General features: G+C 44.7%; 1 protein-coding gene across 1 annotated transcript in view; it reads right to left on the bottom strand.

The window, feature by feature from the left end:
• The window catches only part of FBXO41 (F-box protein 41), a 440751-nt gene that overhangs the window by 103687 nt on the left and 309259 nt on the right, over positions 1-27805 (bottom strand). The window contains exons 4-7 of the mRNA XM_078677191.1: positions 16392-16756; positions 10776-11008; positions 8872-8987; positions 4929-5081 (exon numbers count right to left, since the gene is read on the bottom strand). Coding sequence (XP_078533317.1) covers positions 4929-5081; positions 8872-8987; positions 10776-11008; positions 16392-16756 — 867 coding nt within the window. The remainder of the gene's footprint in view (positions 1-4928; positions 5082-8871; positions 8988-10775; positions 11009-16391; positions 16757-27805) is intronic.

The raw sequence follows: 27805 nt of genomic DNA, 5'->3' as shown, positions 1-27805 counted from the left end.
GTCAGGAGGGTTTTGAGAGAAATTGCAGGCTGAAGCCCCGGGCTCTCACTTCCCAAGGGGGGTATTTGGGAATCTGACCCCATCGCAGGCGGGGTAACACAGGCCAGTGACAGGGACGGGCGCCCTCCCCCACACCTCGGTGCCTCCAACAAAGCCATCACGGCGAAAGTCCGGGGAAATCACAGGATAGTCGTGGCCCAGGCGAGCGTCATTGCGGGGCTAAAGCATTTATAAAGTACAGCACCAGTAAGGCACACAGCGCGGAGAGGCGCCCCGTATCATAGGGGGTAGCGAGGCGCGGGGCCTGGCAAGCACAGGCTATCAAACATGGCCGTGCAACACTCTCCGTCCGTACCTGCCCCAAACAAAGGATGTGCTGCGATAGGGTGCCTCAGCTCCATGAGCGCTCGTTCCTGGCCTCCTTCTGCAATCGCCGCACGCGTCGCAGCACAGACAGTGCTCCGTGAGGTCCCCACCAGAGCCCAGGTCTTCAGTGCCGATAAGGTATCCCGGCCGCCATCAGGTCTCCGGGGAACGGCAAAGAGCCCCTGTGCAGACGGGCTCCCGGGCTGCGGGCATCACCGCGGCTATCTCCGGCCGCCGGGCAGGTCGAGAGACCAGGATCACACCTCTGGAATCAGCGCCGCGCCGCCCTCCATCCGGTAGTGAAAGGCATCAGGATATATGCCAGGATCACGGAGCGGCGGTAACAGGCTGAAGGAGCCGGGAGCCTACAGATCTGCTCCGGACGCCATCTTGGCTCCTCTTCCACTCACTCTTTGTGTCACTATAGGCCCATCTTCCAGTCACTCTTTGTTTTACTAAAGGCCCATCTCCCACTCACTCTTTGTTTCACTATAGGCCCATCTTCCAGTCACTCATTGTTTCACTAAAGGCCCATCTTCCAGTCACTCTTTGTTTCACTATAGGCCCATCTTCCACTCACTCTTTGTTTCACTATAGGCCCATCTTCCACTCACTCTTTGTTTCACTAAAGGCCCATCTTCCAGTCACTCTTTGTTTCACTATAGGCCCATCTTCCAGTCACTCTTTGTTTCACTATAGGCCCATCTTCCAGTCACTCTTTGTTTCACTATAGGCCCATCTTCAAGTCACTCTTTGTTTCACTATAGGCCCATCTTCCAGTCACTCTTTGTTTCACTATAGGCCCATCTTCCAGTCACTCTTTGTTTCACTAAAGGCCCATCTTCCAGTCACTCTTTGTTTCACTAAAGGCCCATCTTCCAGTCACTCTTTGTTTCACTAAAGGCCCATCTTCCAGTCACTCTTTGTTTCACTATAGGCTCATCTTCCAGTCACTCTTCGTTTTACTAAAGGCCCATCTCCCACTCACTCTTTGTTTCACTATAGGCCCATCTTCCAGTCACTCTTTGTTTCACTAAAGGCCCATCTTCCAGTCACTCTTTGTGTCACTATAGGCCCATCTTCCAGTCACTCTTTGTGTTACTAAAGGCCCATCTTCCAGTCACTCTTTGTTTCACTATAGGCCCATCTTCCACTCACTCTTTGTTTCACTATAGGCCCATCTTCCACCCACTCTTTGTTTCACTAAAGGCCCATCTTCCAGTCACTCTTTGTTTCACTATAGGCCCATCTTCCAGTCACTCTTTGTTTCACTATAGGCTCATCTTCCAGTCACTCTTTGTTTCACTATAGGCCCATCTTCCAGTCACTCTTTGTTTCACTATAGGCCCATCTTCCAGTCACTCTTTGTTTCACTAAAGGCCCATCTTCCAGTCACTCTTTGTTTCACTAAAGGCCCATCTTCCAGTCACTCTTTGTTTCACTAAAGGCCCATCTTCCAGTCACTCTTTGTTTCACTAAAGGCCCATCTTCCAGTCACTCTTTGTTTCACTATAGGCCCATCTTCCAGTCACTCTTTGTTTTACTATAGGCCCATCTTCCAGTCACTCTTTGTTTCACTATAGGCCCATCTTCCAGTCACTCTTTGTTTCACTATAGGCCCATCTCCCACTCACTCTTTGTTTCACTATAGGCCCATCTTCCAGTCTCTCTTTGTTTCACTATAGGCCCATCTTCCAGTCACTCTTTGTTTCACTAAAGGCCCATCTTCCAGTCACTCTTTTTTTCACTAAAGGCCCATCTTCCAGTCACTCTTTGTTTCACTATAGGCCCATCTCCCAGTCACTCTTCGTTTTACTAAAGGCCCATCTCCCACTCGCTCTTTGTTTCACTATAGGCGCATCTTCCAGTCACTCTTCGTTTCACTAAAGGCCCATCTTCCAGTCACTCTTTGTTTCACTAAAGGCCCATCTTTCAGTCACTCTTTGTGTCACTATAGGCCCATCTTCCAGTCACTCTTTGTTTTACTAAAGGCCCATCTCCCACTCACTCTTTGTTTCACTATAGGCCCATCTTCCAGTCACTCTTTGTTTCACTAAAGGCCCATCTGCCAGTCACTCTTTGTTTCACTATAGGCCCATCTTCCACTCACTCTTTGTTTCACTAAAGGCCCATCTCCCACTCACTCTTTGTTTCACTATAGGCCCATCTTCCAGTCACTCTTTCTTTCACTAAAGGCCCATCTTCCAGTCACTCTTTGTTTCACTATAGGCCCATATTCCAGTCACTCTTTGTTTCACTAAAGGCCCATCTTCCAGTCACTCATTCTGTCCATCAATTGTTCTTTTTGCATTTGTCACCCTGAGTGGGATGGGTTTGCCCAGACGTAGGTCCCTTGTCACTGTGCCACTGGAGTCAAGCTAGCCTGGCTGATGAGGGAGAATGCCCCTAAACCGGTACTGGGATGCTTGTTTCCGGTCCAGGGAGGACCTGGCCTGGCAGTTCGGGCCGGACTGTTCCCATGGGACACAGGGTCAAGACTGATTTGCATATGGCTGGGTTTCAACTGGGATGGCATGGGGAGCAAAAACGATGGATTTAGGCCCAGGTCTCTGTACTGGGGTGAATGTATGACATTGATCAGCATTCTGTCCATCAGTTGTTCTTTTTGCATGAAGCACATTCTAAGCACCATGAATCACATTCTAAGCACGATGCTCCTTCATTGTGGGTACATTTCTCTGGAGCTTTTTGCTCCCCCATGGGAAAAGTAGCACTTAGTCAGACCTCTGAGAAACAATGTTGGGTTCAGTCGTTTGTGGAGTAGCATGCATGACACTCTGGCCACCTCGCTACCATAAATGATAGGGTGACTGAGACTTATTTGCAATCTCTAGATCCATGACTTCTACTTAAGGCTGTCCAGGCTCTCCATGAGACTGGTACCGTCCACGGTGGGACCTTCCGGTGCCTGCGGGGATGACCGCAATGGCCAATGCTGGACCTGTGGGACTACATTGAGACTTGATTTTCCACCCTCACTCATAACTTAGGACCTGATCCAGGATCCTGTGGTAGGATACAGTTTAAGCTTCTGATTAGCTGGCTGATGATTCTGAGGCCAGCACCCAAAATTACAATGGAGGGGGGCGGCCTGATGTCCAGACCTCCCACTGCATGAATGACCTCACTTGTCAGCTGACGTACTTTTCCCCATTGGGCTTCCATGCGCCCTGCTTCACCCAGATCCAGCCCACTCCATCCACTGGCATGGTGGGGTACCAGATGGGTCCTGGGGTGCACGTTCCCATGGGTCGGAGCATGCAGAGGCTACCTCAACAGCTCTTCAACATATCAAGGGTCTAGCGGTGCTAGGGGTCAAGACGGCAGCCTCTCTAGGGGCGTCCTACTCCCTCGGACATTGCAACTCCAACTGACTAGAACACTCCAGGACAGGCAGACTTCAGACACGCCCATCCATCCAGCTAGCCAATTACACCCACATCCTGCTCGCCCAGTGTATATGCAAAGCAGTATCTATCCCACCCCACTAGACTGAGTAGCACTGACTTTAATGAGAGGACAGGGGAGCATACACAGAAGTCATTCACCGCCTAATTACAGATGTGCAAGTTAATGAACCCCTTCCCTCAGGTGACTACCCACTCCGCGGCGAGTAATGGTCAAGAAAGTAAAGCCTTGCACGGAGATACCTGGTTGACTAAATGCACCAGACTGATTTTAATGGAAAGAGGCAGCTGATCAGAGACAAACTGCTCATTAGTGAGTGAAATCCCTGATATGGGAATGAGTATTTCTAGCCGCCATCTGAGAGGCAACGGTCTATAAGACTATGTCCCCACTTACCACATGACAAAGCCACTGCCCACAATCCACTCAAAATGTCATCAACCGAACACAACAGTCCATGAGGGGCACACGCCTCCTTATTTTCAGACTCTCATCGATCACTGTGGGGCCCTTGGCAGGCACCCCAAAGAGGAGCCAGGGGTGTGTGCCAAGGTACCTCTGGCAGCTCTGTTTCCTATGTGATAACAACATTACAAAGGGCATGCCTTGCCTGTACCCCATTATGCTAAAACCCATTCAGGCCCTCTCCAGGTCATTTCCACCACTATCCCTGGATGGTAAAGCGAATATACCCCCTCTTCTATCAGGTGGGAGGGTGCTCCGCTCTCCTGTTCGTATCTGCCTGGCCCCTCACAGGAGTGCCTGGAATATGTGCATCGTTGAGCTGTGTCAAAACCTTGAGGCTGAATCCTGGCAGGTACCCTGGAATGGTGAAGACAATGGTCTAGGTATCTTGTTTAGGACTTAGGAAAAGAGTCAACGAGAGTCTGAGTTATGGATCCAAACTGGCAGCCAACAAGAGGTTCAAGGCTTTAGACCAACGTCGCCACAAAAAGTAATAATGTAATTTTTAACACAAATGACTGTCATTTAAATACAATCTGTGAATTGATGCAGTGTATGCATTTCTATGGGAACATACATCACGGAAGGTTTTTGCCTTTTGGGGGTGATCCTTGTCAACAAATCTGGGTACCAAGAAGGATGAGAGACATTGTAAATGCTTCATGTACCGGTAGGTGACGGCTTGCAGGGCGCGGCAGTAGCAGCTAGCCAACCAGAGGGAGCGGTCTGTCAGAATGTTGGGGCAGTGCGACACGCGGAGGATCAGCAGGTTGCCTCCAGTTGCCTTCAGCAGCGACTCCAGTCCGGCTTCTAGGCAGCCCCTGCAAGAAGACGAAACAAACATAAGTCCGTGTGCGGTAATACCTGCTTCCTGATTCAGTGGGACATGCAAGAGGATCAGGACATCACCAGCAGGACTGACTGGGTCGACAAAGCTGTGATACTGTGATGTCAGTGGTCCATCATCTATGTCTGTGACCAGTGCCCTTGTGCCTGTAGAATGTTCAGTGTTCTATGTAGTACAGAAGGTGCTGCTACTTTCTGCTGCTCAAGTAGATTTTCTACTCGATCGTTAGCTTTCTCAATGCAAACGATCATAACCTGCCACAACTGCTGCATTGAACGCCGGGAGGCGTTCTAGCTCCTGAAAATCATGCTAGGGGATGCACATTCTCGCTTGGCAAATTAACGCTAGTGCATGAGCAAAAACTCTGCCATGCGGCAGTTGGCAGAGTTTTGCCAGATCTCCACGCTCTATGCAGAACAAGGAGTGGGAACATTTCTGTGAACTCTGCCTGTGCAGCTGTAAGTTTTGCCCATCCCTACTGTTCTCACATTTTACCACAGTTCCTTCCTTTCAGCAGAACTGGAGGGTTGGGAATGCCCTGAGGGTGTTGAGGACAGCTGGTCGGTGTAGTCAGGGAAAGGGACAAACTGATTGGTCATTTATGCATTTGTCCATGGTGCCCACCTTCTACCTGGTTTTACTTGCTATGGGAGGTAGGCAGGTTCAGCTTTTAGGGACCCACCTCACAGGTTTGGTACAGTTTAGCATCAGAAGTGGTGGCAGCAGCTTGGGCGCGTCCCCTGTGTGGGCAGGATTATGAAGAAGGAGCTGGCACTATGGCAAAGGAGGATGTTTGGAAGGAGCTAATCTGCATATGTGATTGTGTCAGTAATGGCTACTTACTGTGGCAGATGTACCTCCCCTCATTAATAGAGGGCAGACTGTAAACTGAGGCCAAATTGTTACAGTGTTGATAGTCTCCTAAGCAGCTCATGACCCTTCGGCTTCTCCGTACACAAAAAGGCGCCATTACTTGTTTATGTTTGTAGTAGGTCATTGCCTTCTGTTGTGTATTAATCGTGTTTGATTTGTGGCTGTGCTGTCTAAGGAAAGGAGCTGTGTGTTGCCTGTGTTGTGTATGGAAAGGTGATATGTTGTTTGTGTTTTGCTGTTGTATAAAGGATGTGTGAAGTGTTTACTGATAAGTATAATATTAGTTACTATGATAAGTGATGTTTGTAATTAGTGATTAGTAGTAAACTTAGGTTATGTTAAAAAAGATTTCTAAAGGACGCAGCTTCCCCCAGAAGGGGGCTTCCTGGCGCTAGCCTCAAATAAAACGACAGCAGAGGAGGAAGGCAGGGGAGGTTGAGGAGAAGAACAACCAGGGGCATATTATTAAGAAATGGTGTTAAAATGATCGCCGCTTTAGTGGTAAGAAACTGCCTCTAAAGCGGCGATAATGGGCTTGATAATATGCCCTTGTGAATTCCCATAGAAGCCCATGTTCTGGTGTGAACCACGGCTTCTATTGGAATTCTCAAGAGCATATTATCAAGCCCATTATCGCCGCTTTAGAGGCAGTTTCCTGTCGCTAAGGCGGCGATAATTTTAACGCCATTCTTGATAAAATGCCCCTTGGTCTTTACTTTCTTCCAAAAACTTAAGTGGTTTAGAGTCTTTCTTAGCGAAGACAGCAAATAGTACCATAGGGTTGGGTAATTGCTTTATGTGTAGTTTCATTATTACACTCCACCATGTATGTAGTTGAACCTTATGGAATCATGCAGTAAAATAACTTGGAAGGGGAGCTGGAGGTGTAACTCATAGGAGCTGCTCAATTAGAGCTGTCATGTAATAAAAATGATCAGGATTACTACTTCTGCATGCACCGCTATTACAATGTGTTGGAACAAACTCTTAGATGTACCGACTGCGAACAGCTGGACGATTAGCCATAGTGTGGAGCACAGCTTTTTGAAGCCGTAATCCTAGGTGTTAATTTATGAAACAGGTTCCGGGATTAGAGGGTTCTTGATCTATAAACTAGGGCTTTTCTCATTTGGTTTGTTGATTACTACTCATTTGGTCTGTCTGTGAAGAGCGGGGATGCATCCCCAAAAAAACCTTCCATGTGTGTTTGTGCACGTACAAAGGTCAAAGGTAGCAGTAAGCTACAGAGCCAATGTTTAATTGAGCTTGTGGCTTCCGGTACTCAGCCCCTGCACTGAATTGTCAACACTGCTCTTATGACAGTCTTTCACATGGTGGCGCTGTCTGACTAATTTAGAAATGAGCACAACAACAGCTGTTTATTAATTCTAGAAACATAAAAATAATTTATACCTGTGATTCAAGCCGTTCTTATAGATTGGGGGCCTGGAGTAATCTGATTTGTCACACTTGTAGGGTTAGTGGTTTTGTACGTAGTTGTGTTGCTGGTGCCATTGACAGGGGCAATAGGTGGTGCAAGCTGCAATGATCTCCTGACAAGGGACTCAGGTGCATATTATCAAGAATGGCGTTACAATTATCGCCGGTTTAGCGGCAGAAAACTGCCACTAAAGCGGCGATAATGGACTTGATAATATGCCCTGGAGAATTCCCATAGAAGCCCAGGTTCACACCAGAACCTGGGCTTCTATGGGAATTCTCAAGGGCATATTATCAAGCCCATTATCGCCGCTTTAGTGGCAGTTTTCTGCCGCTAAACCGGTGATAATTTTTAACGCCGTTTTTGATAATATGCCCCTTGGTACTTTTTTAACGAATTAAGCACTGAGAGCTCTGTGCAAGAGGTCCACTATTGAGAACACCGATTTGGCGTTGAAGCCGCCACTCGCTTACAAGAGGCTTCTCTGACGTTAGCCTTCCTCTTGCCTTTTAGTTCAAGACTGCCAATGAAACCATTACATCCTAGGGTGACCAGAATTTTAAAGCCAAAAACTGGGGCGCTTCAAGGAAATAGAAGAAGGACTACAATTTTGCTTCAAGAATGACAGTGCTCCTCAGCAGAGAATTACAGATTAGGCAGTTAGAACATACATAAAAAGCAATTTTTTAAACCCAGTGGCTTGCCTGATAATTACATTGTTTTCTTGAAACAACTAATAACTTTCCCTGCTTGGTAAACATTAAAAAGCACCTTCTATTGTTTTAAGTCGACCCTCTCTAAAAACCAGGACAGGAGCTACATTCCCTGAAATCTGCTGGGACAGCTGGTGATAAACCCGGACCGTCCGGGCAAATCCGGGACACCTGGTCACCCTATTACAGCCCCATTTAGTAAAACATTTAAAGGTCCGCTTCTCGATGGCAGAAAGTCCCAGTGTATGGGGGGCATCTATTTTGTGTGTCCTGCGGATGCCTTCACAATATAGCGGTCTACATTCATGACTGGCACAGCTGAGAGAGTTCTTAGGCCTCTCTGCCATGGTTATCTTTTCCAAAGAAGCCGCTCCCACAATTCATGTAGGTGCCACCTCGGGGAAAAATATATGCCATACATTTCATAAGGCGATCAAAACCTACCTCTTCCCTGCAGCTTAGGTCTCTCTCCTGTGTGTTGCTGCTCGCAGCGCCGGGACGCCTCTTTGCTGGGGCAGCTGTTGCGCTATATAAGATGGCTTAACATAACATAACATAACATAACATGGACTTTTCTACATTTGGCTGGCCACCTATGACCGGGGTGGTTGAGTAGCAAATTCGCGATGAGCCCCGTTGTGTCTCAGGGTGTACAGTGGTCTTTTAGTTGTGGTTGAGATGGTCAGGGAAGAGGTGCCTTTTCTACTCTTACCTCAGGGCGCTCTCGCTCTGCTCACCTTGTGCTCTTCATGTAGTCTTCCTTGGTCTCCTTCTTGCCTCGCTGCCGCGGCTTAAGGTTCTGTAGGGTGAGCGAGTGCGCCTGGGTGCACCACTGGGAGAGCGTCACGAGGAACTAGAAGCAAAGAGAAACGGGTGTCAGACACTGGTGGAGGCAACAGGAAGTCTGTGCAGTCTTTCATCATTTCATTTCATCATCATCAATCATCATTTCATCAAAAGCAAAGACATGCTGGAGACAGAATAGCTAACAAGAAGAAGTGTATATCACTGTAAGCATGAGATAGAAACATCTTACTTCATGGAAATCGTTGTATAGGTAAAATCTAAGGCTATCAAGCTGAAAAGTAAAAGGCCGAAATAACTTCCTGCACAAAACAATTCTTATAAGGCATATTTATCTTTGTATGTGTGCTGCAGAATACGGAAATATTGAGGAGAAATAAAGATGTTTCTCCTTGTTATGCCTCTGTCGGGTAGGCGCACCATTTTGCCAAAAACCCAAGTTTAAAAGTCTTCAAAATCTGTGTTTACCTTAAAGTAAATGGGTGATGCATGGGAATGCCAATTCTCCGCCCATATAACAACTACCCGATGCAAAGTAATACAAGGTTGTGCTGTATGCTGCATTGCATTAATTTGTATTTACTAAACCATGCTTTGCGTGGCTTAGGAAATGCCGAAAATTATTTTGGTTCTGGGCTGAACCCCAAAAGTGATGCAACCCAATGCACAATTATAGTACATCTGGACCGAAATTCTGTATTTGAAAATTAGACCCAAGATCCAAAACAGGCACCTACTTCTAGAATGGGAAGCAGCACCACAAACAAAAAACTGTATTACAAGCTGTATTAACATCAAGGACAAAAACCCACACCATCCATGGACACCTACACCATAAACATGCGCCTGCATGGGGAACAAGAGCCTGCACCAGAAATAGAAGCCTCCACCATGACATAAAATTACAATACAGGCTAGATCTAACATTGAAAAAAAATCAGATCCTTCTTCCTAAACTGGAACCTCGACTATTGACATAACCTTGCATTACAAATCAGACTCAGCATAAAAAGCATGGGCCTACATCATAAATTGGAACCTATACAGGAAATAAAACCTGTAATACACTATCGATCTGACAAGATCTGACCAGTATTGCAAACAAGCGCCTCAGATATATGAAACAAAAATGTGCACTATCAACAATAAACATCAAAAAGGCAAACCTACAACAGATATAAGAAACTGCAAAAGACACCTACACCAGAAACCACAATATAAATCATAAACAAGATTCTGGATTGGATCATATTCAAGAACCAGTTTTAGAGAGATGGGTTACATTTGCAAGGCCTGGCATCTTCTCTTTGACAGACTGGGCATGATTCACAGAACTAACTTAAGACAAAATCCTAAACTTACTACCATCTTGGTATTCACAGAAGGCACTTACCCATTTCTGTATTCACAGAAGTTAGGAGTCCTAACTTTAGGACTCCTAAATCCCTTCTGTGAATACCGAAAGTCTTAAAGTTAGGATTTTTCTATGTTTAGGAGTCCTAATGTTAGGAGTCCTAACTTTACTACTCCTAAACTGAGAAAAATCCTAACTTTAAGACTTTCGGTATTCACAGAAGGGATTTAGGAGTCCTACAGTTAGGAGTCCTAACTTCTTTTAATACCGAAATGAGTAAGGGCCTTCTGTGAATACCAAAATGAGTAAGTGCCTTCTGTGAATATCAAAATGGTAGTAAGTTTAGGATTTTGTCTTAAGTTAGTTCTGTGAATCCGGCCCACAGTTATTAACAGAAAGAAGAACCACTAACAGAAAGCAGGACAGCAGCAACTCATCCCACACTTCAGTAGGACTCGATAAACCCTAGCGTCACCTGCTTACCTTGGATGTGACCCGCGCGTTCTCCAGGAGCACCCTAGTCCACACCGCAGGGTGCCGGGCCACAAACTTCCAGTCTTTGCAGACCTCAGCGGCTCTCAGCAGAGTCTTGGTGTCGAGGTAGGTGAAGATGCAGAAGAGGGCCGCCCTCATCTTCAAGATCTCCGGGCTGATCACCTCGTTCGATCGTGACGGGCTGCCTCGCTCCGGTCGCAGGCCCTTCCCTTCCGACCTGGCTGTGGGTTACAGACAGTGCAAGAAGTGGGAGAAAGTTAACTACAAGGGAACTGTAGGAGAATGGTGCATGGATTCCCAGCGCTTTAGGGAAAATGGGGATTTGCCTACTGAGGTGATCCCCATACACATCAATGTCCTTACTCCTTCCTGTCTGATTGGCTGATTGATTGTCTTAGATGTGAATCGCATCTGAAAGTCCAGTCTACACATTGTTTGAGAGGAGTTGCTTTACTCCAGGATTACATGAGTTACTTGTGCTTTTCCTGATGTAAGATATGCCTAGTCAAGGAAATCTATGAGACACTAACAAAACCTTTTTTGTTTAGTTTTTTTGTTTCACAATTCTTTATTGCAAATTTAAAATGAAGCAGTGTATAGAGGAAGGAGGGATGGGGAACATAATGTGCCATTGGTAAAACAGTAATATTATACGAAAAAAGACAGTACACGATGAAACAGAGCGCAAAAAACATATTTGTGAGTAAGGACACAGTTGGGTCTGGAGTAAGACAGAACTATTCATAGAAATTGTTTTGCGAATTAGGCCTTGTGGGTCAACAGTCATGTTAATGCTTATCATTAAACCTGGATTTATCTTACTTAAACTTGCTAGTGAATAAACCAAGACAGAGTATGCAATTTCATAGTTTTAGATAAGTATATCTCCTACAAACAAAAAGCGCCCCTTGCGCTCATCTGGTCGTGCTAGCCTGTGGGAGAGTCACAAGTTCAGGGTGGTCGCTATGGAGCGTGGGACGGGTACAGGGGCCAGGCAGTTTCGCTGAAAGTTACCTTCTAAAAAAGTCCAGAGCGAAGAGTCCTGTTCATGGTAGAGGGGGCCGTGAGGAGCAGGGAGCGCATCAAGAATGGTCGCTGCTGTAGCACGACAAGCAGTCATGGCGCTTTGGACGGTTGTCACTGCAATATGAAAATCCGGTCAAGTGTTGCTGGTGATCGTTGCTGGAGCTTTGAGTTGACGAGCACTGTTGTTGCTGTAGCGCAAAGTGCAGATCTTGCGTTGCTGTTCAACACTGGTGATCGCTGTAGCATGAAGAGTCGTGTTCCCTGCAGCTTCGCATTGGCATGCATTGTCATGGGCAGCAGAGCCCGTTCGCAGTCCCAAAGTGCCCAAAACTTCAGGATTTCACCTTTCTTTACAGGAAGAGCTCACCTGATGCCAGCCAAGGGTACAGGACCTGGGGATGACTCTCTTGGGGATCAGGAACTCACTTCAGCAAAAGTCAGCAGGGCTCGAGCAGGTCCAGTTGTAGGTCCAGACAGGTCCAGTGCAATAGGCCAGCTGGTCAGTTGCAAGGAGACCTCTGGAGCATGTTGTGTCCCTGTAGCTCATACACAAGGTCAGCCAACTGACTCTTGGGGTCATTCAGGGAGCCTGGGATGAACGGAACTGATCCAGTCTTCCATCTCAGAGAGCAGGACAGGCCTCAAGCAGCACCACAGCCTTCTAAGGGTCAAGGCAGTGCTTAAGCACTATGTCATTCCTCTGGTAGCAACAAGGCAGTCCTATAGGGGACAGATGAAAGGGTGAAGGTGCCTTCAAGGGAATTTGTTTAATTTTTTTTTATAATTTTCAATATGATTTGTTTAAGAATTAATTAATAATCCTCATCAGAATACAGAATTCAATTTAAGTCAAACAAACAACATGTATAATGTTGTTTGTTTGACTTAAATTGAATTCTGTTGATTTATATTCTGATGAGGATTATTAATTAATTCTTAAACAAATCATATTGAAAATTATAAATATTTTTTTAAACAAATTCCCTTGAAGGCACCTTCACCCTTTCATTTAACTACCCAAGCCCTCAAGGGTAATCTGGGTCGCTCACTTCTTGTATCTATAGGGGACAGGGCAGTCCTTCTGTAATGTCCACAGGTGCGGGAGTGTACTGAAGAGTGGCTCTAAAGGTTCCATATTTCTATCTGGTGCCAGCTTTTGAAGCGGGGTGATTCCATTTACTACCCTAAATCTGGTTCTGGAACTTCTTCCCTTGCCCAGTCAAGGCTCCTAGAAGTCTGGGGTGACAAAACACTAGTGTCTCTGAGTGAGCTGGAGGCAAGCCCTTTGAAGTGTAAGTTGGTCAGGGGACAGATCTGCCCCAGCTATCCTGCCTGGATGGCTCATTCTGCCTACACTCTGCCCTCTTCATTTCACTGTGTGGGAGGAATACAGGAACCTCATCAGCAGAGCCATTCACAGTCATGTGACTAAGAAAATTGGCAGAAGGCACAAATGGGTAGGACAAGAAGATGCCAACTTTCTAAAAGTGTAATTTTCAGAATCGTAACTTAAGGTCTGACTTTACAAGTAAAGAGGATTTTAAGTTACAATTCATTTGAGTCTATACAGCATCTCTCTATTTGCTCCCAATTCTAAGGTAACCTTGTTAGATGTAATAGGGCAACCCGGTGTTAGTCAATGGGAGAGATAGACCTTGCAACAGTGTAAAAACAACTTTGGGAGTTTTCCTTTGCCAGGACATGTAAAACGTAAACCCTATGAGCCTTTAGGGCTCACTTAGGATTGACTTATGTGTACTAAAAAGGAAGGTTAAGGTGCCAGGTCAAAACGGCAGTTTAAACCTGCACTACAGGCTGCAGGGGCAGACCGGGGACTGGTTTTAAAAGGCACAATGAGTGCTGCAGGGCCCACTAGTAGCATTTAATTTACAGGTCCTTAGTACATGCTTTATCATTTAATAGGGCTTACACGCAAGTTAAAGGTATTTGCCAATTGTACCATGAGAGAGCACAAGCACTTTAGCACTGGTTATCAGTGGTAAAGTGTGCATAGTTCAAAAGCCAATAAAACCAATTTAGGAAAATTGAAGGAGTGAAGGTAAAAAGTAAGCCACGGCGGTGAACTGCGCTCTGTTCGTGGAGATTGCAGAGTTTTCCAAACCCGCGCTCCCTGGAGCAGGCAGAGTTCCGAAAGTTTTTTTCCTCGCTCGTGCTCCCCATTTTCAAGTTGGTGAGCACAAGCGAGGAAAATCCACTTCCCGACGAGATAGTTTCCTTGCTCGCACTACCCAACGTCAAGTTGGAGAGCACAAGTGAGAAAAATCCACCTCCCGGCGAGATTTTCAACGCGGGCAGTTGTATTTCTCAATGCGGACGGTCTCGGGTAGTTGCAACCGCTCGCGTTGAGACACCTTCTGTTCACATTGAGAAAGTTGATGCTCGAGTAGAAAATCTACCTGATTGGCAGAACAGAAGCAGCGCCCTCTTGGGCTACCTACGCATGATGCCATTCGCGTTGATTTTCCAGCATAGGACAAACACCCGGCGCTGAAAATCAAAGCAAACAAGCATGACCAAGCGCACTCTGCCACTTGGGAAACTCTGCACAGCTCTGTGGAGTTTTTTGGTCACTTATCTCCACGAACTCTGCCCATGCTTCGTAAAAAATTAGGAGAAAACCACGCCAAGGATGGCAGATCTAACAATGCTGTACTTTCTCAAATGGACTGGTACAGAAAAAAACGGATGCCTTTGCTTTATGCTCTCTCATTGATTCTGAGAGGAACTATTCTATAAAAGAGCATGAGGCGGCATTAGCTTCTGCATGTGGATATTACTGTTTGAATGTCTGGGAACTGCCCTTTTCTGCTATGTATAGATCACAAACCTCTGGTTTATATTTTGCTACTTAGGGTAGCTGGGAAAGGTTCAGCAAGGCTGGTGAGATTGGCTGCGTGGATACAGAAATACAGATATCTACACAAGTTCATTCCTGGCTGGCCTAATTCCCAATCTGATTCCTTGTCTCCCCTTTCAGCAAATTGGGGCGACTTTGATGGTGGTGCCATGAGAGAGAAAAAGATAGAAGGTGCAGCTGCAAGTTTTTCCAATGTAGTCGTGCGGAGGAGCAATACATAAGGAGGGGTGGTATGAAGCAATGATGAAAGATGATTTGAAAGAAAATAGGTTATTTACAGGATTCAGAATGGGAAAAGGAGAGAACGCTGTGCAATGCACTGTGAAGCTATCTGTGAACATTTGGAAGAGTGTCAGTGTGTGTGTTATACTGTGAGGAGATAGATTTGTACATTCTGTAGAGATGCATAGAAGAATTACTGTATTGCCCCATGAGCAACATTTAGGTTAGCCTCTGACAATTAAACAAGTGAAAACACATTTTTTGATGATTAAGTTGTCAGGTGGGATGAGTGCTGTGTGGAATTCATGGAGTGAGAGAAACAGCCTAAGGTATGTGGGAATATCCAAATGGAATACTTACATGATGCTGGAAAGCCATGTACGAGTGTGTGCATGAATTTCACATGACTTCTAACTGTGTTGAAGGCAGAGATGAAATTTGCCCTGCTAATGACTGATATACACTGAAGTGGTTGGCAGTGAATTTTTTGAGGGAAATTTCTATCAGATCTATACTTGGTGCTTTAGATGATGTGTTTAATGAGGAAGATTATCCTATCACTCTCATCACGGGTAATAGTATCAAATTACCTCTCTCAAGATGGAAGACATTTTCGAAAGATTGCAGCTTCAAACATTGTTGCAACTTTTGTACAATCCCCAATCAAATGGGTTGTTAGAAAGAGCTAACAAACTGATTAAAGGGGTTATGAAGCAGGGATGTTAAGATGTTGTTTTTAGTGTCGGTATGGGCATACTGTACCACGGTAAATAGGAGTATGAACAGGAGCCGGTATGTCATCCTGAGAGGAAGGGAGCCAGGGACAAAATTAGCTCATACATGGATGAGTCCCATTTCATCTCTGCTGTAGCATTAGACACTTCCGTTCTTTCCTCTTTTCTATATTCTTTGGCTATAGACCCATTTTTCTAAAGAGTATGGCAGAGCAAGGAAATTGAGGGGTCTGAGTCGGGAACTCTGAATAAACGGTGTTTAGCAATATATATCTAATCCTAGTAGTACGGTTGTCAAATAACAGCAGAGTATCACATTGTATCAGTATACTAATATGATTGGCAGCACTGTGGAAGTGTTTCAAATTTATCATTTGATTACCGAGAACATACAATTAAATTGCTGGATATCTTGCTGTCCAACTCAGTAGCCACCTCATTTAAACTATTCTCGATCCATTCCTTAAATAAAGGCTGATCTTATGAGAAGGGATATCCGTTCACTGTCAGCATGAGGCATAACGTATGCTAATAAAAGACTGAGGTGTTACCAAACATAGGCTTTGTGACTTTACAGTGATCTGATCGGCCCATTTTTCCTCTATATTCAACTCCCTTTCGGTAAGACTACACAAAGCATCAACTACATATCCACCGGTGGCATTGTGTGTCCAACCTGAATGCACCCCCAAAGCTCATGCCGTGGTTGTACATCGTGGTGAGCCTTCACGGATGGACTCTTACCTGCAGCCAGTCGGCACCCCCTGGCCGCCCTACTACAGTTGGACTGCTGGGCCTCCAGTGAGGAGTAGTGGTCCTGCTCCCACACTTCCACCTCCGATTCTGTGGTCCTGGAGCCTACATCTGAGATGTCTCCCTCTTCGCCTTCCGTGCTGTTGCGATACGGTCGCCGGTGCCAGTTCTGGATGGCCTGCCGGCGGAGACCAGAGCTCCGGATGTTACCAGGCCTTTCACAGCTGCTGTCTACGCCCCGGCTCTGGCTTTGATATTGGTGCCCCTCTGAGATTTCATCCGCCATGTTGTGCTCTCCTCCATCGCTGTCATAACACCCAGAACTCTGGGACATGGTTTTCACCCTGCTGGAGGCACTGGATAAAAAGACAAGAACATATAGACACAGTGCTGTCAGATTCACTGCATATATGAAATGACTTCAGCTCACAACTAACTTTATTGACAACGCTCATTGATGCCAAAAAAACATTGATGGATCTCTGAACGGTCTGGCTGGATGTCAACAAAGACAGTGATTGGCAATACAAGCATGTTTCTGCATTTGATGTTCTGGTGGAACAGGTCTGACATAGTGTGTTGTCAAAATCCTCCCTGGAAAGATTTCATAAAAGTAAATTCAGCCTTCCAGCATTCCAAGTGCATGTCAACACAGCCGTCTGAAACTGAACTCAGATAAAACAGAAGTCCTCATTTTAGGTACCTCCCCCTCTGCATGGGACGACTCTTGGTGGCCAGAAGCCCTTGGAAAAGCACCCATCCCGGCAGACCACGCACGGAACCTGGGCGTCATCCTGGATTCCTCCCTTTCGATGAACAGACAAGTCAACGCCGTTTCTTCATCTTGCTTCAACATTCTTCGCATGCTCAAAAAAACATTTCTTTGGATCCCCACCGAAACTAGGAAAACGGTCACCCACGCTCTGGTCACGAGCCGACTGGACTATGGAAACACCCTCTACGCCGGTACTACCGCTAAACTCCAGAAAAAACTCCAACGAATCCAAAATGCCTCAGCCAGGCTCATATTAGACATCCCGCGTAAAGAACATATCTCTGGTCACCTGAAAAACCTCCACTGGCTTCCCGTCAATAAGAGGATCACTTTCCGGCTCCTAACCCACGCACACAAAGCACTCTACGAAATCGGACCAGAATGCCTCAACACACGACTGTCCTTCTACACCCCCTCCTGCCAGCTACGATCATCCAACCAAGCCCTTGCCACTGTACCTCGCATCAACAAAACCACCATGGGAGGTAGATCCTTCTCCTACCTGGCAGCTAAAACCTGGAACTCACTTCCCACTTACCTTCGCCTTACCCAGAACCACCTAGCATTAAGCAACTTAAAACGTGGATATTTGACAAGTAATTCCCCACCCCTCCTCAAGCGCCTTGAGACCCTCTGGGTATGTAGCGCGCTATATAAATTCTCTGACTTGACTTGACTTGACTTGTCAATAGAAACAAGAAACCTTCTGGGTTGGGGGAGAGAGTGCGCCTTTAACCTTATATCTTTAGGGTTTAACTGGACACACATGTTTTTTCTGATATACTTGTGCTTCTGCCTAATCTGTGGTCCTAGCACCTAGAGACCTAGCAATAGTGAAAGAGGCGCTTCACATTACTATATAACTCAACAAGACCTGCAAACATGATCTAATGACCATATTACTTGATGCGAAGACACTTACAAGTATATTAATGTTACCATTTTCTCACATTTTATAGAATTGATTTTGAATGCCATCAGCCTCTGCCCTGAGGGAGTAACGGCCACACACTGCTTCTCCCAGAATTAGGAGATCTTTCAATGTATATATAATATAAACAATAGGGGGCCTATTAGCAAGAACCTCGTTAAAATTAACGCCGTTTTAGCGGCAGAAAACTGCCGCTAAAATGACGATAATTATTATTATTATTATTATTAGTAGGTTCTTCTATAGCGCGTGGCCACTCGGGAGCATCCCAGCGCTTAAGACTGACCAGACAGAGATGAGTTAAAAATGCAGATCTGTATTATCTGGTTTTTGGAAACAGAAGAGTTTTTAGCTTTTTCCGGAAGACAAGAAGGTTAGGCTCTTGGCGAAGAGGTGGAGGGAGAGCATTCCACAATCCAGCCGCATTGTGCGAGAACAGACGACCTCCTGTGCGGGCTCTGCTGATCCTAGGAGCTATCAGCAGGTTTTGTTGGTTCGAGCGAAGATTCCTGGTGGATTTATATGGTCTGATCATGTCATCTAGGATGAGGGGGCCACTCCCATAGAGTGTTTTATGGACCGTGCAGAGAGTCTTAAAATGGATTCGCTCCTTTATGGGGAGCCAGTGCAAGGTGCAGAGTGCGGGCCTGGCTGATGTACGATGGCTAGTGCCCGTGAGTAGCCGTGCTGCGGAATTCTGGACAACCTGAAGTTGCCGGATAACAGACACGGGGGCTCCAAGATAGAGCGCATTTCCATAATCCAGACTAGATAAAATAAGAGACTGGACTATGGTTTTCTTTGCTGTTTCGGGTAGCTGAGGAAGGATTTTCCGAATTGTTTTCAGCAGTCCGAAACAGGTGGCCACTGTCTTCCTTGCCTGGGTCTTAAATGACAGCTCTGCATCCAACCAAACCCCGAGACTCTTTATCTCGGTCTTTGGAGTGGGTCCTGGGCCCATACAGGAGGGCCAATGTATCATGTTGTTAAATATGGCTCGTTTTCCTAGGAGCATCAGCTCTGTTTTTCCTCCATTCAATTTCAGGTGGGACAAGTCCATCCAGTTTGCTACTGCCTCCAGGCAACGGCAAAGCCTGGAAGGGGGGGATTCCACCTGATTGAGAGAGACAACTAGCTGGGTGTCGTCAGCATAGCTTACCAGTTGGATCCCGAAGGGAGCTACTACTTCTGCCAGGGGCGCCATATAAACATTAAACAGTGTGGGGCTAAGGGAGGAACCCTGTGGCACCCCACACTGTAATGGTATTGATGGAGAGCAACTATTTTCTGAAAAGACCTTAAAAGATCTACCGTCAAGAAAGGACTCCAACCACATGAGTGCCCTGTCTTTGACGCCCAGCTTTCTGAGACGAGACAGGAGGACACGGTGATTCACTGAGGTCCAGGAGGATAATGGCCGCGCTGCCACCTGCGTCCAGAATCCTCCTGGAGTCCTCTACCACCCTCAGCAGTGCCGTCTCCATTCCCTGTCCTCTCCGGAACTCGGTTTGGGTTGGATGGAGCAGATTATGGGTCTCCAGAAAGGATGCTAGTTGTTTATTTACCCATTTCTCGGCAAGTTTACTAATGGCAGGGAGCAGGGAAATGGGACGATAGTTGGAAAAGTCCTGGGGGTCGAGATGAGGCTTTTTTAACAGGGCCCTAACCATGGCCAGTTTCCAGTCTTGGGGTACCCTTCCTGATTCAAGTGAGGTATTAACTAGATGGATGATATGTGTACTGATATTAGGCAAGACCAGCTTTAGAATATTCATAGGGGCTGGGTCTAGCGGAGACCCGCTTTTTACAGAGTTGAAAAGCGAGGGTAAAGATTCAGTACTGAGGGGGGAAAAGAGAGAAAGGCAAGGCAGAATGATATCAGTATCATCTGGCAGAGGAAGGATAAGTTCTTCCAAAGATAGAGGAGGAAGGGACAGGAGGATCTTTTGAATTTTTTCAGCGAAAAAATTTGCCAGGTTGTTGCAGTGAGCGTCAGCCTCCTCCGTACAGAGTGGTGGTGATGGCGGGTCGGGGGCTTTTAACAGAGAGTTAGCTATCTTAAACATCTCTCTTGGGGCATTGGCAGAAGTCTCTATTTTTTCTGCGTAGAAGATGGATTTGGCCACATTGAGAGCAGATTTATATTTTTTTAGAGAGAGTCTATATTTGATTTTTTTCTCTTCCTCAAAATGTTTTCGCCACTGTCTCTCCAACCGTTTACATTCTTGTTTTAGTGACCTTAGCTCAGAAGTAAACCAGGGTTGTTTAGTGGAGCCTTTCTTTTTGGAGATGTTTGTTTTTGGAAGCACCTTATCCAATGATGATTCAATCCATTGGTTAAATTCCACATTAGCCCTGCCAATGTCCTGATTGGCCTGGGGTTCGCTTGTGTTCAATGCCTCTACCCATTCATTCACTTCTAATTTTGTCCACCGCCTACCCAGAGTTTTACTGGGCAGTTTTGCTGGACCGGATATGGGCATATTCCATGTAAAGGGAATGAGCATATGATCTGTCCAAGGAATAGGGTATGGCTCGACTGATGTTAAGCCCACAATGTTTGAAAATATAGGGTCTAGAAGGTTCCCTTTAGAGTGAGTGGGATGTGAGACTATCTGATTCAGTTCACATGCCGCAAAATCCTTAGTTAATTCAGTGGCAATAGTATCTGAGGGATTATTGAAATGAATATTCAGGTCTCCCAGTACTATGAAATTTGAGACCCTGCTAGCCATCTCTATAGTTGATTCAATAATTCCTTCCTGAAATTGTCCTATAGCGCCAGGTGGACGATAAATTAAGAATCCAGAAAATGACACTTCTGGGGTTACAGTGATGGCAAATTGTGCACTTTCACAGTCCGGGATGGAGCTGTCGATCATACGACAGATTAGGTGCTCGCTACATACTATGGCTATCCCTCCTCCAACTTTACGTTGTCTGTCCCTGTGTTGGATCAGATATCCCGGAGGAAGGGCCTGGACGATATCTGGGCCAGACGTGGATCCCAACCACGTTTCAGTTAAAAAGAGGATGTCAAGTCCAAGATCTTGTATTAGCAAGGAAATTTCAGTAGCATGTTTAGGTAATGAGCGGCAGTTGACCAAAGCCATTTTCAAGGTGTCTTTTGCTTTAATTATATTAATATCCGCTTCCGTAGTTCTGAACGGGCAGTGTTGACAGGAGGGACGACATGCCGCTAGATTTATAGAATGATAATGGGCTTGCTAATATGCGTTATAGAATTCCAATAGAAGCCCAGGTTAGATGTCCTAATGGAAGGTACTTACTTAGGACTGCCGCTACAACCACCATTTTTGAATCTGCAGAAGATGAGCGAACACTACACACTATTACGCATTTTTCCAGAATGCATGGGTCCCTTCCATACCCTCTAGTTGTGTAACTTTGCTCATGCAACTAGCGTATACAATTCGCTATTTCTATATTACCAATTATTAGGGGATCACAACGACACACACTATTACCCTTGATTGGAGATTCCCGCATATGTGTTTTCAGTAGATATTGTCATTTTAAATGCTGGCGTCAGTCAGTCAGAATACCTTTATTCGGTCCAGCTAGACCATAAAAGTATATAAAACATCAATACATACAACAATCCATCAGTACCCCTCAGTGGTATGAAAATGTGATTATTTAAAGGTTACAGAAAACCTGGTGTCCATTTTCAATCCAATGCTTGTACGAATGTGTCTAGCACTTACGGTCCTACTTACGGTTTCATCTTTTTTTTATCTATTTTCGTGGCCCTGACTCGGATAGCTTTTCATTTCATTGGGTACTTTAACTTGTGACAACCATACCACTGTGCCGTTGCCTCACGCACTACAACAGGTACATGGTTATACTTTAACGATATTGTTCACCACGCATGGGGCTCACAAGAGGGTACACTCTAATCTCTGGATTTAGTCGTTTTATTTCTCTATTTACAGTCTTAATCCGTATACTCCCAATTTTGTGGCACATTTTCTGTCTCCAACCAATGAACAATAGCTGAGGATTGACTTATTTTCCAACCTTGCGTATTAGAATATCGACTCATTTCTTACATTAATTTGATACTAATATTTACTCTCTACTTTAAAAAATATTGGGTCTCCAAATCTTGTATGAATTAAATTTTTGATGGCTTTATGGGTATTTTTCGTTTTTAGGTCGTGCCTTGAAGAACTGTTGTATCCTCTTCTATGGGCTTTGGCAAACCCACTGATTGCCATTGGCTGCTGTCTGTGGCATTCAGAAATGCTGGTTTGTTATTGGTGCATTCCTGTTACTGTCCCTCCTTTGTGTGCTTAGCTCTGGCGATTTCACTCAGAGAACGTTTTGTTTGGCCATTACACTGAATAGCGTGTGATTGCCTTTCCTTTCTCTTCACTTTTCGTGTACTGGCATTGCATTAAAAAATAAGTGGAACTGAAACAACTTCTGTGCAGCTGCCCAGACCTCTGTTTTATAAGACACAGCATTTGCAGCACTTGAGATAAATACTTTTGCAAAATTCTACACCCGTTGTCCGCTCACAATCTGTTTTATTTACCCTTCACATTGCTATCCCACTTTAGTCGCACAAATATGCCATGTTATTGCCCGTGTTCATCAGTTGGCCTTTTCTTTAAATGCACATATGCGCACTGGACGTCAGGTAAATGAGGCAGGGTGTTAATTAAGCAATAACTGAACTGTTATTTTTAAATGTCACAACATGATTTTCACACAGTGACAACAGCCCTGACATGAACTGTGTATCCTTACAGGAGCCACATTGTGCCCTCACAGAGACTCATTTTGAAACATTATTACTTAATCTTACTACCAACGTGCAACAAGCTTGGTATGTAATTTAAAGAACGCTCATACTATTCTGTTGCGCGGCGTTTTACTTAACCAAAAATATTTATGATTTTTCTCGCAGCGCTTTCTTTTAACACACCCAACCCCACCCCACCCAGAGCACCATGATTTAGCGTTGTGCGTCAGTATTACCATTCTAAGGAATCTTGTGGCAGATTTACAAGCCCCCCACGCCACATTTGCGTTGCCGTTGTGTCACTTTTGTGACGCAGCGGGAGCGCAAAGCCAGCGCCATGCTGCGGGGTATTTACAACATGACGCATCTAGGGAGATGCGTCACGTTGTAAAGCCCTGTGCCACATGTGGGCGTTCCGGCACAGGGGGGGGGGCGTTCCGGCGCAGGAACGCCTCCTAAAAGTGGCTGAGTGAAATCACTCAGTCACTTTTACGGCCATGCTGGGTTAAAACCCTGCGCCTGCTTGAAGCAGGTGTAAGGATTGACGCAGCATGTTAGGCATAGAGGCACCCGAGCCATGCTGGAGCTGCGTTGCGCTTTCGACGCAACTCCAGCAATGCTTCATCTTTACGGCAGCAGATGCGTCACGCATCTGTCTATTCTTGCCCCATGGTGCGCCGCATTTTAAATCCGGCGCAAGAGGTGTCTGCCGTGACGCAAAATAACTGGCGCATCCCTGCTGATATGCAGGGATGCGCCAGTTATTGTAAATCTGCCCCCAAGTTTCTAACATAATGAGTGTTCTTGTTGGACAGCGCTGTGCTGCGTTCTTCTTTTTAAAATCCTGTTTGTCTCTTCTAAAGTACCGTAGTAGCAAGGCTGATCAGCAATGCTTCGTAGTCAGGTTCCATGTTTATACTGTTTTCCTGATCCAATCCTCAATTTTAGAATTGCCTGGGTTTATCATACTTAAAAAGCATTTCCTAACTGCCTTTACCTTTACATTATGCTTTATTTCTAATAAGGCGGGGCCTCCTGTTTTGCAGTGTATGTGTTTAAAATAAAGCATGCTTTCCAGTTTAAGGGGCAACAACAACAAACGTGCTTTACTTGCAAGAATAAAATGCTTGTTAACTTAAGAAACAAGTTCGATTTTCTGTGGTAAACTTCCCGTCTTCTTGTTAAAAGGACCTCACTCCATGTTTACGTATTAAAAAAAACACGTGTAGCTGGTAACAATTATACCGATCTTAACTACAGTGCCACGTTTCACTTTTTTTATACGAGCGCACACTTCTTTCTAAACATGTAGAGAAACAACTCAACCCGTTCACACCACCATAGACTTCTTGTCTCAGTCACTCTTCTCTCTTTCAGCAATATACTACGCACACATTCACACCTTTAAAAACATTAAAAGAAACAAGACAGTGCTGCAGCTGCTTCTCTTGTACAAGTGGTAATTCCTCATTCTACGTCCTCTAGACAGTGTTGCAGCTGTATCTCTGGTCACCGTGGTAATTCTTCATTCTTAGTCCTCAAGGCAGTGCTGCAGCTGCTTCTCTGGTCCTGTTAGTAATTCCTCATTCTAAGTCTACAAGACGGTGCTGCAGGTGCTACTCTGGTCCCAGTTGAAATTCCTCATTCTAAGTGCTCTAGGCAGTGTTGCAGCTGTGTCCCTCTTCCCAATAGTAATTCCTCATTCTTAGTCCTCTACACAGTGCTACAGCTGCTTCTCTGGTCCCAATAGTAATTCCTCATTCTAAGTCCTCTAGGCAGTGCTGCTAGGTGCTACTCTCCTCCCGTCAGTAAATCCTCATTCAATAATGTCTACACAGTGCTGCAGCTGTGTCTCCGGTTCGCAGTTGTGATTTCTCATTCTAAGCCTACTAGACGGGAGCTGCAGCTGCCATTCTGGTCCCAGTTGTAATTCCTCATTCTAAGTGCTCTAGGCAGTGTTACAGCTGTCTCCCTCTTCCCAGTGGTAATTCCTCATTCTTAGTCCTCTAGACTGTGCTGCAGCTGTATCTCTGGTCACCCTGGTAATTCTTCATTCTTAGTCCTCAAGGCAGTGCTGCAGCTGCTTCTCTGGTCCTGTTAGTAATTCCTCATTCTAAGTCTACAAGACGGTGCTGCAGGTGCTACTCTGGTCCCAGTTGAATTCCTCATTCTAAGTGCTCTAGGCAGTGTTGCAGCTGTGTCCCTCTTCCCAATAGTAATTCCTCATTCTTAGTCCTCTACACAGTGCTACAGCTGCTTCTCTGGTCCCAGTAGTAATTCCTCATTCTTAGTCCTCTACACAGTGCTACAGCTGCTTCTCTGGTCCCAGTAGTAATTCCTCCTTCGAAGTCTTCTAGGCAGTGCTGCTAGGTGCTGCGCTCATCCCGTCAGTAAACATTTTCTACACAGTGCTGCAGCTGTGTCTCCGGTTCCCTGTGGTGATTCCTCATTCTAAGCCTACAAGACTGTACTGCAGCTGCTATTCTGGTCCCAGTTGTAATTCCTCATTCTAAGTGGTCTAGGTAGTGTTACAGCTGTCTCCCTCTTCCCATTGTTAATTCCTCATTCCTCTAGACTCCTCTAGTAAAATACAGTAGTATTTGGAACGCCAATAGTTCAAACTTTCAAAAATGCGAGACCAATTGCATTGTAAATGCTTGTTTTAAAAGCTACAGACTATTCCTTTGATCCACTATTACTTGGATACCCATCATTCTATTTCTTTTTTTTTTGTTCTAATATTTTATTAGATTAAAAAGAGCATATTGATAAAAGGACAATAACAAATACAGAGTTAATACTGTGAAACATACTTCCTTAATACCAATATAAATAGTATATGTTATAGTCAATATCATCAAAAAAGATCAAATTTGAAGGACTGCATGTATTGCTTGATAAAAAGAAGAAAAAGTTGTTTAAAAGAAAAAGAAAAGGAAAGAAAAAAGAAAGAGAGAAGGGAAGAGAGGAAAAGATGAAAAAGAAAAGGAGGAAGAATAAAGCGAGAAAAAAGAAGAAAGAGTAGAGAATGAAGAGTAGAGAGTAAGTAGATAAAAGGTAAATAAGGAGTCTCCTCCACAAATAGACAAAAAAGGAAAATTAAGAAGACGACACAAAGGGATATTGTTCTACCAATCCTTTAGAAGCCAAGTCCACCTATCTATCCAAAGACCTCCACACACCACTAGAAATAGAAGGAGAAAAATGATTCTCCCCCACAGAGGTATGGGCCCCACGGAGATAAGAGACCCAAGCCCACCATGTATGATAGGATATGGATCCAAATGATTTCCATTCCATAAGAATAATTTTAACCGCAATTGTCAGTAATAAATCCAATAAAGACATATCTAAAGAATCCAGCGGTAATGGTAATAATGTAGCCCATGGGCCCAGTAAAATTAAAGGTAGCGAAAGCTGGAATTGAATGTTAAAAATTAGCATAAGATGTTTATGAATCAAGTCCCAAAAAGATTGGAGTAGAGAACATTAAAAAAACATATGTTGATAAGTACCAGCAGCTGAATTACAACTCCAACAGAGATCATCCTCTTTAAGAACCGGTGTCCAATGTAACAAATTAAGAGAGAAAAATTTAGACTGGATTAGGGAGGGGCAATCTTATTCATAAGAGAGAATTTCCCGATAAATTGCCAAGTTTCTGAAGAAATATGTGCGAGAGAATCATGGTCAAAATGATGAAGCCATTTTTGTTGTGTAACAGTGGACAACAAAGGCGGCGTGGAAGATAGAAATTTATAAATCTTAGAAGCCATATGACCTGATTTATACCATATAGATAAGAGAGAAATAGTAGGAGAAGTCGGAAGAAGCCGAACCTTAGACACGGCAACTTTGATCTTCAAAAAACTATAGAAGTCAAGATTAGTGAGAGAAAACTGTCGAGCCAAAGAAGAAAAGGGTAATGGGTCATGATTAGAATCATAAAGATGCTGAACAAGGGTAATACCTTTGGTAGCCTAATAAGCTATCAACTTGGAATCGGCCTCAATCTTAAATCTAGGATTATGCCATAAAGAAGACAATCTAGATTTATGAATTGGATTAGAAACTTTCCTATCAATCGCTTTCACTGCAGCAATGGTATCTAAAATAATAGTACGAGAGAAAGGGATAGACAATGTGGACGTAGTTAAAAAAGATGAAGTAGGTAGAGGTGAAGATAATTACCGTTCAATAAACACTCACGGAGGAGTGTGAAGAGTGTCTGTAGAAAACCAAAAAGCCCCTTGAGAGGCCAAGAAAGCCACTTGATAGCGATCCCAATCTGGAAAAAATACAACCTCCCATGTCATAAGGTTTCCTCAAAAATGTATATGCTAATCCTGCTCTCTTGGCACTACAGAGGAAGGCGGAAGTGAGGGAATCAATGTTGCGAAAGAAGGACGAAGACAGCTTAACAGGAAGCATTGAGGACACAAAGTTAATAATGGGTGTTATCATCATTTTTAGAGTTTGAAGACGTCCCCACCACTAAATATATTTGGGTGACCAGGTATCCAGAAGCTGACGAACTTTAAGAAGGGTTTGAGCTTCATTGTACGAAACCGTATCTGTAATAGTACTACAAAACTAAATCCCTAAATATTTTACACGTTTTGATTGCCATTTGAAGCCAGCATCACCCATATGTGCAGGAAAACAATACGCATTAAGAGGGAACATTTCAGTTTTGTCTTTGTTAAGAGTATAACCTGAAACGCTGGAAAATAAATTAATAGTCTCAGAAATAGCAGGAATTGCAGTAACTATATCATCAGAAAAAATAAGCACGTCATCTGCATAAGCAGCTGTTTTGAGACAAGTGGAGCCAAATTGGAAACCTTTAATATCTTGATTAAGATTTAGTAAACGAAGAAGAAGATCAATAGACAATAAAAACAAAAGAGGTGATAACGGACCGC

The sequence above is a fragment of the Lissotriton helveticus genome, chromosome 2_1, assembly GCF_964261635.1.
Source record: "Lissotriton helveticus chromosome 2_1, aLisHel1.1, whole genome shotgun sequence".
In the NCBI taxonomy this organism is placed as follows: Eukaryota; Metazoa; Chordata; class Amphibia; order Caudata; family Salamandridae; genus Lissotriton; species Lissotriton helveticus.
The sequence above is the reverse complement of the archived record's forward strand: the minus strand, read 5'-3'. Positions and strand labels throughout refer to the sequence as shown.